The sequence below is a fragment of the Micropterus salmoides genome, unplaced genomic scaffold, assembly GCF_014851395.1.
Source record: "Micropterus salmoides isolate LMB-PRFRI ecotype aquatic unplaced genomic scaffold, ASM1485139v1 Ms_hic_scaffold_15, whole genome shotgun sequence".
Classification (NCBI taxonomy): Eukaryota; Metazoa; Chordata; class Actinopteri; order Centrarchiformes; family Centrarchidae; genus Micropterus; species Micropterus salmoides.
In genome coordinates, this window is record NW_024040596.1 from 17386995 (window position 1) to 17401398 (window position 14404).

Consider the following 14404-nt stretch of genomic DNA (forward strand, 5'->3'; position numbering starts at 1 on the left):
CATTGTAATGATTATTATGAGATATTTCTGAAATATGCTCATAGTAGTAAAATCAACAGCTCAGAATGAGGATGATTCACTGTACTGAAACATTTGATCATTTTCAGCAGTCAAATATCAGATGTTTGAGATCAGATAGATAAAAAAAACTTACACTGTAGTAGTCTGGGTGATTCACATACCACTGAGCAAGAACATGTCCTCATTCTACTATAGGAAGTTAAGTATCATCTTACGCCATCTACGGGTTGCACTGAAACAAAAAAGAAAATTTAAAAATCATTTAGAATGATAAATCATGTCCCGTGAGAATACACAAGATTATGCAGTATGTCTACATACATCCACCAAGTATCCACAGCTGTGATGAAAACAATCAAAATTGCCATGTATGTTTAGTTGTTTTAGAAATGTGTCAAAAATTGTTTATAGTAACCGCTTGTGAGTGCACTTTGGCAAACTTTTGGCTATTTCTCCAACTATAGGAGCTGCAGATATTTGCACAAATTGGATAGGGGAAGCAAGCAGGCATCTTATTATTACATAAAGATGATGAGAACTTTTCATCTCTCATGGGAATGATAAGGCCTCAGTCGGACTTTGAAGACAGCCTGTCACCACTTCCTGCTGTACTGCAGGGATGCTCCTGAGCCACTTTAGGACAATGTTGGATTGCAAAAGTGAACCCCAGCACACCAAGACAATAAACGTCAAGCCCACTTATTAACCTAAACTAACTGTGTCTCATCTCTATCTTGCAGATGATCTACATCTGTGTAAATAGAGTGTGTGAGTGTGTAGGGGAGACTGGGGACGGTTGCAACAACTCTGCAAAACCGACCTGCATCTATGTAATTAGAAAGCATGTGTGTATTACAGAATTAATTAAAATGCAAAGATACAGTAATACACAATGTGCATTTTTCACATATGTGCACTTTGTAAACAGTGTTATTAAATGACATATTGATGTACACACACTTGCAGGAGGGTCTTTGAATATATCTAGGAGGTCAGGAAGTGGTGAGCTCGTCACAAGTGAGAGGAGCCCATGCAGTAGCTGCAATTTTAGATCATCTGTAAAGTCTTTGGTAATGAACATGTCAAGCCTAATGCACACCTATCTGCTGATAGTTTGCTGTTTTACATTTGTCTGCATCGATGGAAGAGATCAAGGTAGGCCATGACACTCTAGGCCATGACTTTTATCTTGTGACATGATTTTCAAGAGAGCGTGAGGGGAATTAACTGGACAAGAAACAGTTACACTTGAGACTACAGCCCGTAAATTACAGTGTGCGTTGTCTATATGGGTAAGGCCTTAAATGGTATTATAAAAAGTATTGGGGACCTCTGTCTTGTATTGAGAGAAACATTTATCTTATCTTCAGAGAGTTACATTTACTCCGTTACATGTATATACGAGTAACCTTTTTGAGTTGATTGTATGCTACTTGTCAGAGTGGTTTTAATGCATCATACTTTAGCTCTTACCGGTAACGGAGTAGATTTTTGTCAGGTTTTCTCAAAGCGTCATTATTTGACGCCCTAGGAATGTGTTGGTGCGGCAGGCTCTGGTTGTCATTTATGTTACATCAGAAGAGTGTCATGGATAATTGAGTGCAGTGGCAGGAGGTAGGGTGTGGACCCAAACACAGACACTAACAGGAGGATTCAGTTCAACAGTAAATATTTATTTAAACAAAACTTAACTGCACAGGCTAATCAGATCTCAGAGCAAAAGTCCAAACAAAGGTAATCGAGAAGAAGGTAAATCCAACACAAAGACAGAGTAATCCAAAACAGGGGAACAAACCAGAAACCCAGGGAACAGAGCACAAGGCAGAACACTCAACACTCAAGGACATGACAAAGACTGAAGAAACAAGCAAGCATATATACACACACAGGAACTAACGAGTGGGGTGGGAGCAACACAGGTGAAGGGAATAAGGACTAATCAGGCACAGCAGACACACAGTGAATAAGACAGAGTGCAACAGCAAGGAAACCAGACAGGAAACTAATACAGAACAGAATAAAGAATAAACTGAAAAGACTACAAACACAAGCAGACACAGAAAGGCAGAAGTAACAAATAAATCATCAAGACAACAATATACTAACTAACAACAGGAACAAAGCTAAACAAAAACACCAGGCACAGAAGACTACAAAATAAAAAAGGAAGTGAAGTTCACGGAACACACAAGGACAGATCTACCAAAGTAAAACATGGAACGACTGCAAAATCAGGACATGGACAGGATCAAACTAAAACATGGAGATAAAAGACTAAGACACAGACCATAAGTAATAAAACACAGAAGTACATCCACTGAGAAAACACTAAACATGAACCAAAGCACAGGACTAAGAACTACGGTAAGAGACAAGACAGTTACTAAGAAAACTTAAAGCAAATGAACATAATAATAAACTAGACTACAAAACTCCAAACCATGACAATATCAAATATACACAGGAAAAAACAACAGCACAAAACCAAATCCTAACAAAGAGTGCTGAGACTCAGCTGAAAGACAGCTGTGTCTGTTGTGTTAATGCTAATATGTTTAATAATAAATAGCTTCACACAGTATATTATGCTTCAAAACTACTCCTGCTTTGTGCCATAATATAAATATTCAAGCTGACAGTGTATGAGCTGTGTGGATTTAACTAGTAATGATGAAGAGAGACCAAATTATGAACACACACAAAAAGACTACTTTTATTTCATGTAGATGTGATTGATATAATGTTTAAACCACAGATGATCTTCCTCAAGTAAATGTGAAGAAGTGAACACACTTGTATTAATATGCAATAAATTATGAAACATCACAGTATTATGTCCTAATTTCATTTAACTGCCAAATCATAATTAATTTCATCACAAATAAATACAAGTGTATATTCTTTACCTTTACCTGAGGAAGACCATCAATAGCTGAAATAATTACAGTCACATCCACATCACATAAAAGACTTGGGGGAAAAAGGACCCGTTGTTTTAACAGTAGCCCACTTTAGTAGCCTATAGTTTTGCTAGTCTGCCACCTCTGCTTTTCTTGTATTTTTATTGTGAATTATTCAAAAAAAAGACAAGTTTTGAGTGAAATTTGATTTGCAATCATTTTTATTTTAGACTTGTTTCCTTCATGTGAAGTTACACTGATGGTCCATAGAGGCACGACAGTAAAAACTGCCTCACGACAACCACTGACAGTCAAATGTCCTGTCAAACACTGTGGAGAATCACTAGATGTCGCCTGGTGTAAACTGCTCAACACAAACAGATGTGAACAGATTAATGAAACTGGGAATGTAGAAATAATACAGGATGAAATGATCTCATCTTTGATTTTCAAACGGATATCCATTTATGATGACGGCCTCTACAGATTTTATATAAAAGGATCGAAATATGTGGCGTTCAGTCACATCATCAACATCTCAGTTTCGGGTAGGCAGTTTTTTCTCCTTCAGAGCCAAAATATAGATATAAAATGTCTTCTAAATTCTTTCTATCAATCTACAGACTCTATAGACACCATGGGGTTAAAAAGTCTGACAATAATGCTGGTAAGAAACTTTATTTGTCAAATTACATACATACATGTTAATGGAGACAGACTAGGACTTCTGATCTGGTTCTTCTTCTTTTCTAGATGAGTTACCAAGTGCTGCTGGTGATGAGGAAGAGTCCTGGCAGCCATACGTCTACATCTGTGTTAGCATAACTCTTCTGGTCGTCAATTGACAGTGTTATCCCTCTTAAGTTTTTATGGCTGGAAATTTAAGAACATTAACATGTATTCACAGTCTGAATTATTGTGACAAAATGTATTGATCTTACCAAACAGTGGAGGACTTGTTGTATTATCTTCTTCACAGGACAGGAATACTGACTTACAACCACGCAGAGGGACAGGAAATGTGATGAATTTTGAGAAATGTAGGAGCTCCCTTTCATGCTTTGAGTTGAGAAGATTGATACCATTCTATGTGATAAATATACAGTTACAGGCAGCAGCCAGTTACAGTAGCTTAGCATCTCTAAAGCTCACCATCTTGTTTGTTTAATCCGGACTAAAACTGACGTGTGAAACTGATGTACTGCGGTTTTATGAGGGGTTATGTGCTTTGTGTCACAGAGAGGTTGCCAGGAAACCAGTTGGCGACTCCAGGAAGTTACATCTCTCTGCCAAGAAATAGTTTGGCGCTCTGTAAAGCCAAAATGTGTTGTTTTAATACTCTTTTTTGTAAGAGTTGAACAAATGATAATGTGTTAACCCTTAAAAGCATAAATCAGGACTTTCATGACCCAGGACTATATCTAATTCTTTCATGTCATTCGGTTAAGCAGTCACACCTGGTCAAACTATTAGTTTTTAACAATGTTCTGGTGTCATAATGTAAAAATTTATGAAAGCGTTGTTATTTTAAATGTTTTTCTCTAAAAAGTTAATATGGTCGCAAGAGACTTGAGTTATGAATGTTTTTATCCACTTCATGCTTGATGCACATGATAGCGGAGTAATGTTGTTTTTTCCTGTTTGGCTTCATAATGGTGACGTGTCACTGCTACTATCACAAAATAAAGACACAATAATGAAAATGCTTTTTCATATTAGCTTACTGAAAGATCTCAGACGACATACAGTGTGAAAGGGACAACGGTCAAGATACCGACCAAGTAGCAGAAGAGATGTTATGACTAATGAGGGAATTTCATGTAGTTATCTCAAGAACCGCTAACTTGCTGCTATAAGTGCACAAGTAGCTAGTTTTCCTCTTTCCTGGAGAACCTTTCAGCAGTTGTGGCCATGGCTGGAGAAATATGGGATGATAATCATGTTTCCAAACTGAAAGAAAGCTTTGAAAGGTTGATTTTCAGTGTTTGAAAGCCTGAAAGATAATCAAGTTTTGCAAGATTGAAACTATGTTTTGAAGACTTGCATAATGTTTTGATAGCTAAAAGAAATTTTCTGATCTCTGCAAAAATCATTTTGTATTTGAGGTTTTAACTGCAGCACTCTTTTTACAGTTTTTCTCCTACACACTTTCAAATTTGCCACTGTTCTCATTGTATTAGTTTGTTTTCCAGGTTACAAACCTTTTAAATGGTGATCTGAAAACTGGTGCACTTACAGCATTTTGGGAAAAACATTGTGCAATACAATCAGCAGCTCAGAATGAGGATGATTCACCATAGTGAAAGTTCTGATCAGTTTTTGCTGTCAAATATCAGATGTTTAAGATCTGAAAGATAAAAAACTTACATCCTATATCAGTTAAGATCATCTAGCATCTAGATGATGCATTCATGTATACAACATTGTGCTATAATTTAGAGGGTGCTGTTGGAGCAGTCTGAGTGATTCACATACCACTGAGCAAGAAAATGCCCTCATTCTACTATGGAAAGTTAATTATCATCTTATGCCATCTACTGGTTGCATTGAAACAAACCATCCATCCATCCATTGTCAACCGCTTATCCTGTGTACAGGGTTGTGGGGGGCTGGAGCCAATCCCAGCTGCCATCGGGTGAAAGGCGGGGTACACCCTGGACAGGTCGCCAGTCCATCGCAGGTCCACACAGACAGACAAAAACTCACACTCACATCTACACCTAACGACAATTTTGGTGACATCAATTAACCTAGCATTGAAACAAACAAGAAGTTTTTAAAAAATCACTTTTGATATGTAAAGTATTGATGCACCATCTTATCATTACATAAGATGAGTTATTGTGAATTATTCAAAACTAAGGTGTGTTTTGAGTGAAATTTGATTTTTATTTTAGACTTGTTTCCTTCATGTGAAGTTACACTGATGGTCCATAGAGGCACAACATTAAAAACTGCCCCACGACAACCACTGACACTCCAGCACATGATTTAAAGCTAACTGGGTACACAGGCAATCGGTCTTAAATTATCATTTGACTAAAAAAAATTTCCCAATGCCAAACACTTACCGACCTCTGTACAAGACTACTGTTTCGTTTTCACAACATATTGTAAAATTATGTCATTATTTCAGAAAAACAAAGTTTCGTTACCTCAAGATCTCAAGAAAATGATCAATCAATAAATCAATCAATATTTATTTGTATAGCATGTTTCATACAAAAGCGATGTAACACAAAGTGCTTTACACTTTAAAATCAAAGACAATGGCAATAATGCCCCCCCATACACACACACACACACACACACACACACACACACACACACACACACACACACAGATAATAAAAACATGAGGTGAGGAAAACGCTCCCATGAATGGCCACTACCAGCATAAAACTAAAATGTGCCTTGGGAAAACAACATTTGTTAATTTGAGACAATGACATAAATAACTCGATCTTGAAAAAACAATTTAATTGAACTCGTTATCACAGGAAAACAGAGTAAAGAAAATGTATGAATGTATGGCCTCTTAGGGCTTCTGTAATTTCTTGCATGTAATTATCAGAATTTAGTATTGAGAGAAACATTTATCTTGTGTTGTATTTTTATTGTGAATTATTATTACTGTTATTATTTTTCATTCAAAACTAAGGTGTGTTTTGATTGAAATTTGATTTTCAATTATTTTTATTATTATTATTATATTATTTTATTTTTATTTTTTTAATTTTTTTTTAAAATTATTTTTATTTTAGACTTGTTTCCTTCATGTGAAGTTACACTGATGGTCCATAGAGGCACGACATTAAAAACTGCCCCGCGACAACCACTGACAGTCAAATGTCCTGTCAAACACTGTGGAGAATCACTAGATGTCGCCTGGTGTAAACTGCTCAACACAAACAGATGTGAACAGATTAATGAAACTGGGAATGTAGAAATATTACAGGATGAAATGATCTCATCTTTGATTTTCAAACGGATATCCATTTATGATGACGGCCTCTACAGATGTTATTTAAAAGGATCGAAATATGTGGCGTTCAGTCACATCATCAACATCTCAGTTTCGGGTAGGCAGTTTTTTCTCCCTCAGAGCCAAAATATAGATATAAAATGTCTAGTTTTAAGTGTTAATTGTAAATTCTTTCTATCAATCTACAGACTTACACCATGGGGTTAAAAAGTCTGACATTAATGCTGGTAAGAACCTTTATTTGTCTTTTGTAATTACATACATACATGTTAATGGAGACAGACTAGGACTTCTGATCTGGTTCTTCTTCTTTTCTAGATGAGTTACCAAGCGCTGCTGATGGTGAGGAAGAGTCCTGGCTGCCCTACTTCTACAGCCGTGTTATCACAGCTCTTATGGTTATCACATTAACAGTGTTAATACCTCCTAAGTTTTTATGGCTGGAAACATAAGAACATTAACATGTATTCACAGCCTGAATTACTGTGACAAAATGTGTCGATCTTATCCAACAGTGGAGCATTTGTTGTATGTCTTCTAAACAGGAATACTGACTAACAACCAAGCAAAGGGACAGGAAATGTGATGCATTTTGAAAAATAAACATATGCACTCCCTTTCATGCTTTGAGTTGAGAAGAATGATACCATTTTATGTGATAAATATGATGGTACAGGCGGCAGCCAGTTAACTTAGCTTAGCTTAGCTTAGTGTCTCTAAAGCTCACTAATCGGCATGCTGTGTCTTGTTTGTTTAATTTGGACTAAAACTGAGATGTGAAAATCACATGTGGCTTTTATTAGGGATTTAGTTGCTTGTTGTCACAGTGAGGTTGCCAGGAAACCAGTGGAGACTCCAAGAAGGTATTTTGCTCAGCCAAGAAGTAAAACCACAATGTGCTGTTTTTGCACTTTGTTATTTGTGTACCAGTTAAACAAATAATATATATTTGTTAACCCTTAAAAGTATACCTCGTGTTTTTCACGATCCAGGACTACATCTAATTCATCTCTTTCAGTTAAGCACTCTACCCTTAGGTCAAACTATTGGTTTTGAACAATGTTCTAGTGTCAAAATGTAAAAAATGATAAAAGCATTGTTTCGTAATGCTTTTCTTTAAAAGTTCAGAGGATCACAAGAGACTCGTGGCATATAAGAATGTTTTTATTCACCGCATGCTTGATGCAAATGATAACGGGTAATGTTGTCTTTTCCTGTTTGGCTTCATAATGGCACTGTTGTCTCATTGTTACTATAAATAAATAAAGACACAATGATGAAATGTTTATTCATATTAGCTTACTGAATGACAGTGATCTCAGATGACATAAGATTTGAATGGAAGAGTCAAGATATAGACCAAGTAGCAATCCTAAGAGATGGTAGGACTGAACCTCATGGAGTATAGAGCATTATATTGTACACTGGAGGGCACTGTTGGAGCAGTCTGGGTGATTTACACAAAGTTAAGTATCATTCTTTGCCATTTACTGGTTGCACTGAAAAAAGCAAGATGTAAAAAAAAGTATCAACGCACCACATGTCTACTGAGAATAAACAAGATGATGCAGCAAGTACAACTGTGATGAAAACAAGTAATTGCCATGTACAGTATATTTAGTTGTTTAAGAAATAGTCCTGTGTTGAAAATGTTTATCCAAGTCACAGTGACCGCTTGTGAGTGCACTTTGGCAGACTTTTGCCTTTTTCTCCATCTACAGGAGCTGCTGATATTTGCACAAATTAGATAGGGGAAGGAAGCAGGCATCTTATTATTTCATAAAGATGATGAGAACCTTCAGGTGGCCTCACTGCTAACTTATGTAACATGTTCACTAACATGCATGTAGCCTGTCTATAGTGGTAATACTTTTTGTGGTAAAACTGATTTTTTGTCACTCATGGGAATGATAAGGCCTCAGTCTGACTTTGAAAGCAGACTGACACCACTTTAGGACAACATTGGATTGTTGTTGGTTGAAATGATGAATCTATACACAAAGGTGAACCCCAGCCCCCTTACAGGAAGTGACAAGCCCACTTAATAACCTAAACTAACTGTGTCTCAGCTTTATATTGAGGATGATCTACATCCTTATAAATAGACAGCGTGAGCATGTATTACAGAATTAAAATGCAAAGATCCAGTAATATAGATTGCATTTTTCGTGTGGGTTGTCAATGTAAAACACACACTCGTGCAGGAGGGTCTTTGAATATATGTAGGAGGTCAGGAAGTGGTGAGCTCGTCACGAGTGAAAGGTGCCCATGCAGTAGCTACAGTTTTAGATCATCTGTAAAGTCTCAGGTAATGAACATGTCAAGCCTAATGGATAGACTGCTGCGCACCTATCTGCTGATATTTTCCTGTTTTACATTTGTCTGCATCGATGGAAGAGATCAAGGTAGGCCATGACACTCTTTTATCTTGTGACATGACTTTCAACAAAGCATGTGGGAACATTTTGAATAGATTGGAGTCTTTAACTGGACAAGAGAAAATGTATGTGCGTAGTCTGATGGGGTAAGGCTATGTGGGGTATCAATACAATACCTATACATATTGGTACCTATATGTTAGTACAAGAAGAAAATATGTTAACAGTAAGGGAATAAGAGGGTAACAACTTTGTGTTTCAGAAGGCCTGGATTCATGACTGTAACAAGGGGTAGTAGTGATGTTATTGCTATAAAATTATTAATGTTATTGATATTTCCCCAAAACAAACAAGCAGTATTTGGAATAATTCTAATATATTCTGAAAATGTTCATTTCTTACAGAAGCCATAAGAGGCAATTCATTCATGCATTTTATTTACTCTGTTTTTCCGTGATAACAGGATTGTTTTCTCAAGATGTCGGGATATCTAAACTTTGTTTTGAGAAAGCTCACAATAAAGCATGAACTGGAGTGTTTGTGTCCTGCCGATCGATCCACATCCAACCTATAGAGACTTATTTTCATTTCCCCAGCATCCCCAGGCAGAGGAAATTCCTGCGCTTCTCATTCAGGGGAATCTGATCTCATATTTCTCAAAGGCTATTTAAGAGGTGTGTCAAGCAAGCCTTTTTGAAAGAACTTTTCAAAGGTGCTTGAAATTAAAATAGGTGTCCATAGGTTGATAGATGTGGACCATTTGCTGGGACGCACACACTCAAGCACATGATTTAAAGCTAACTGGGTACACAGGCAATCGGTCTTAAATTATCATTTGACTAAAAAAAAATTTCCCAATGCCAAACACTTACCGACCTCTGTACAAGACTACTGTTTCGTTTTCACAACATATTGTAAAATTATGTCATTATTTCAGAAAAACAAAGTTTCGTTACCTCAAGATCTCAAGAAAATGATCAATCAATAAATCAATCAATATTTATTTGTATAGCATGTTTCATACAAAAGCGATGTAACACAAAGTGCTTTACACTTTAAAATCAAAGACAATGGCAATAATGCCCCCCCATACACACACACACACACACACACACACACACACACACACACACACAGATAATAAAAACATGAGGTGAGGAAAACGCTCCCATGAATGGCCACTACCAGCATAAAACTAAAATGTGCCTTGGGAAAACAACATTTGTTAATTTGAGACAATGACATAAATAACTCGATCTTGAAAAAACAATTTAATTGAACTCGTTATCACAGGAAAACAGAGTAAAGAAAATGTATGAATGTATGGCCTCTTAGGGCTTCTGTAATTTCTTGCATGTAATTATCAGAATTTAGTATTGAGAGAAACATTTATCTTGTGTTGTATTTTTATTGTGAATTATTATTACTGTTATTATTTTTCATTCAAAACTAAGGTGTGTTTTGATTGAAATTTGATTTTCAATTATTTTTATTTTAGACTTGTTTCCTTCATGTGAAGTTACACTGATGGTCCATAGAGGCACGACATTAAAAACTGCCCCGCGACAACCACTGACAGTCAAATGTCCTGTCAAACACTGTGGAGAATCACTAGATGTTGCCTGGTGTAAACTGCTCAACACAAACAGATGTGAACAGATTAATGAAACTGGGAATGTAGAAATATTACAGGATGAAATGATCTCATCTTTGATTTTCAAACGGATATCCATTTATGATGACGGCCTCTACAGATGTTATTTAAAAGGATCGAAATATGTGGCGGTCAGTCACATCATCAACATCTCAGTTTCGGGTAGGCAGTTTTTTCTCCCTCAGAGCCAAAATATAGATATAAAATGTCTAGTTTTAAGTGTTAATTGTAAATTCTTTCTATCAATCTACAGACTTACACCATGGGGTTAAAAAGTCTGACATTAATGCTGGTAAGAACCTTTATTTGTCTTTTGTAATTACATACATACATGTTAATGGAGACAGACTAGGACTTCTGATCTGGTTCTTCTTCTTTTCTAGATGAGTTACCAAGCGCTGCTGATGGTGAGGAAGAGTCCTGGCTGCCCTACTTCTACATCTGCGTTAGCATAACTCTTCTGGTCGTCATTTTGACAGTGATAACCCACCTGAGTTTTTATGGCTGGAAACGTAAGAACATTAATATGTACTCACATTCTGAATTAGTGTGACAAAATGTATTGATCTGACCTAACAGTGGAGGATTTGTTGTATTATCTTCTTCACAGGAATCCTGACTTTCAATCATGCAGAGGGACAGGTAATGCAATGCAGTGTGACATTTTGTGAAATAATATTGTTCCCTTTCTTGTGGAAAGTTAAATGAAAAGAATGATACCATTCTCATGTCTGTATGATAAATATAAGCAACAGGCAGCACCAAATTAGCTTAGCTTAGCAACTCTAAAACTCAATAATCAACATGTTTTATTTTGTCTGTTTAATCTGGACTAAATCTGAGTTGTAAAAGTTACATGTTAGTGCTTGTTAAGTTCAGGAAACATCAAGCAGATGGAAACTCAAGGATACTGCACCCAGCCAAGAAGTAGGCCGATGCCCTGTAAAACCAGAACATATTTTTTTTAGTCTTTGGTTTTTACACGGATGAAACAAACAATACATAATGTGTTAACCTTTAAATCCATATGTTCGGGTCAACTCTTTCCTGGAATGCCTTGATCTTCTGCTGCCCATGGTTGGACCAAAAGAAAGAGGTACCATGACTTCAAAATGCTGATAGATGCCCTAAAACTGTTTCAGCTGAGGAACTCCGGTTTATCCACACTCAACTGCAAGAAAAGTGAAACGTGTGCTGAGTAATTTGGGTTTGGTAGGTGGCAGTCTCTGCAAAGTTAAAATAGCATATGTGTCAACTAGGAAAGTATAAACATGACATCTAACAGGCTATGCTGGATCATATGAACGTTTACAAGCAATATGATCTTAATATGAGCCAGAGTAGCCCCTTTTTCCTGTCTTTGTCCTAAGCTAAGCTAACTGGCTGCTGGCTTTGAGCTTATAGACATGGGAGTTGCATCGATCTTAATCTAACTCTCGGTAAGAAAGCGAACAAGCACATTTCTCAAAATGTCAAACTATTTCTTTAATCCAGATGTTCAAGAGTCATAATGGTGTCAAGCAAAAGTATGATTTTGCTTATTTAATCTTGTTCTGGTGTTTTGTTGTCATAGGAAATATCTACTCATGTAATACCCAACCTTCCCAAGGGGAATGCTCCTTTCTCTCCTGTCTTGAAAACCCACTTCTCCATTCTGGATGACATTTACTATCCAAGTACAGCAAGAAGACCGCTACCACAACCTCCCCTGATGAACAATGGGAACCAACCTGCTGTGGCAGATAAAAGTCAAACGTCAGACCATGCAGTCTATGCTATCATCAACCACCAGCAGTCTAGGGTATGTGCCAGAGAACAGCAAACCGTGACTGAACAAAATAAAAATTCAGAATATGCTACTATCAACATTTCCTGAACACTTTTGATTAGTCATTGCCACATGCAGATGAAAACATAGATGGAAAAATGTACACAAGTAGGTGGTGGTGTCATGGAACAGGCAAGGAAGTTAAGCAATCAACCACACCGCAGAAGAGGCGAACAGGGGATTCTTGTGGTCATGCAAATGCACAGTACAGTCATATTGAATTAAACTGGCTAGACAAGCAGCATAGAATTTTTTATCCTACCTTGTTCCAAGAAATGCTGCTTTTAATTATTAATGTCTAGGTTGTTTTTACCTTCAGTCATTTAACTTACATGACTTGGAAGGTTTCTTATGTACTTATTTAACTTTGTTGGCTAAAGGGTTGAGGGTTTGTTGTTAAAAAACAGTGGGTAAGTAGATTTGTCATCTGCAGGCTCACTGAACACTGCTTGTGCATTCTTGTTTCCGATTTGGTAGTATGTGTAGCAATATAAGCCAATATATACATTTTGTTTTTTGTTACAGATGTGATGTGCTTAATATTTATTTTTGCATTATTTCAGGTGTGATGACCATTTGAGTATTTGAAGAGCAATGACATTATGAGAAAATATAATGACGAGTCTGGTGTTGTATCTCACGTTTCCTGACGAACATACTGACCTCAGTGTTTTTCATTTCCACCGGTGGAAATGCTGTACCTGGCCTGCAAACCACACCCGTGTGGTTTTGTTTAAATGTGTAGGGCATTGAAAGATTTGTAACATTGACATCATTTGTGGTAGCAAATGCCCCGCTTCTTCTCAACCACACATGGTTTGACTACTGAGATCATGTCATGTAGTGGTCTTACCGTGTGGTCTTATCATTACAGAGATCACACGCTTAGCAATAACATACAGGAAAGAGGATTATTGATTGGCCTGATAAAGTTAATTCACATAAACGCTTAACAGAAACACAAAGAGGGGAGGCAAAGATTTGTCTTTCTTATACAATCAATTATCTTGAGGCTCCTTCAGATTTGTCTTAAGATCCCTAGAGGAGGGTCCTGACCCTAATGTTGGGAACCACATAGACTATATCTAGGCATTTCCGTCGGTTTGCACTCAATAAAATCATCAGCAAATGCACAATTAAGTATGCAGAAGTTATCTATTATTATGTGCTATTAGGCCTTTGCCTTATCTGGTAAGTGATGAAAATGTTATTATGAACCTGGCTAAAATGATGTAATATGAAGCTGTCCACTTCCATGATCAGTGGTGAAAACCCTGATACTTGTGAAAATTGCTGGAAAAGAAAACCAAACCTTTCCATTTTGAGTGAGTACTATACTAATAAATCAGAAAAACCACAATATTTTTTTCTAATCTGGTGACTTTTAAGATTTTTTTTGTTTGTTTATTTCACAGGTAAATTGTGAATGTGTTGCTCCCAAATCAAATCACTTCTTTTAACTTCTATTGTAGGCCATGGGCCAATTTTTCTCTCTCTGCTTTTAGTCAGTCAGAAAGCAAATAAAATGTAATGACAGAATTCAGAACAGCAGGAATTACTGTTCCCATGTTGCCCTGCTCACCTTATTTAACCAAATCACTCATCACTGCTCATCATGTTGAATACATACAGTGTGCA

The 14404-nt window shown here is 36.8% G+C and overlaps 1 protein-coding gene and 1 long non-coding RNA gene across 5 annotated transcripts; both read left to right on the plus strand.

Annotated features, from left to right (window-relative positions):
- Nucleotides 1-165: 165 nt before the first annotated feature.
- Nucleotides 166-4619, plus strand: LOC119904218. Of its 3 annotated transcripts, XR_005444666.1 has the most exons (4): nucleotides 177-1176; nucleotides 3152-3469; nucleotides 3545-3588; nucleotides 3675-4619. It is a non-coding gene; the product is annotated as an uncharacterized LOC119904218 (long non-coding RNA). The 3 variants fall into 3 exon arrangements; XR_005444667.1 differs by lacking the exon at nucleotides 3152-3469 and having other exon boundaries at nucleotides 166-1176; XR_005444665.1 differs by having other exon boundaries at nucleotides 172-1176; nucleotides 3152-3588.
- A 4514-nt stretch (nucleotides 4620-9133) lies between these two features.
- On the plus strand, nucleotides 9134-14308 carry si:ch211-214p13.8 (B- and T-lymphocyte attenuator). 2 transcript variants are annotated; one of them, XM_038719704.1, is made up of 7 exons: nucleotides 9158-9311; nucleotides 10783-11100; nucleotides 11192-11230; nucleotides 11322-11450; nucleotides 11549-11580; nucleotides 12512-12739; nucleotides 13330-14307. In XM_038719704.1, exons 1-7 carry the CDS (start codon nucleotides 9218-9220, stop codon nucleotides 13333-13335), a joined length of 846 nt encoding a protein of 281 aa, XP_038575632.1. In that variant the 5' UTR covers nucleotides 9158-9217; the 3' UTR covers nucleotides 13336-14307. The 2 variants fall into 2 exon arrangements, with proteins under 2 accessions (XP_038575633.1, XP_038575632.1); XM_038719705.1 differs by having other exon boundaries at nucleotides 9134-9311; nucleotides 12512-14308.
- The last annotated feature ends 96 nt before the right edge of the window (nucleotides 14309-14404 follow it).

What these genes read in the sequence shown, in the direction of transcription:
- si:ch211-214p13.8 (XM_038719705.1), top strand. Translation starts at nt 9,218, where the DNA reads ATGAACATGTCAAGCCTAATGGATAGACTGCTGCGCACCTATCTGCTG. An exon ending in CATCGATGGAAGAGATCAAG is followed by an intron (nt 9,312 to 10,782) that starts GTAGGCCATGAC and finishes TTTTTATTTTAG; the next exon opens with ACTTGTTTCCTTCATGTGAA. An exon ending in CATCAACATCTCAGTTTCGG is followed by an intron (nt 11,101 to 11,191) that starts GTAGGCAGTTTT and finishes ATCAATCTACAG; the next exon opens with ACTTACACCATGGGGTTAAA.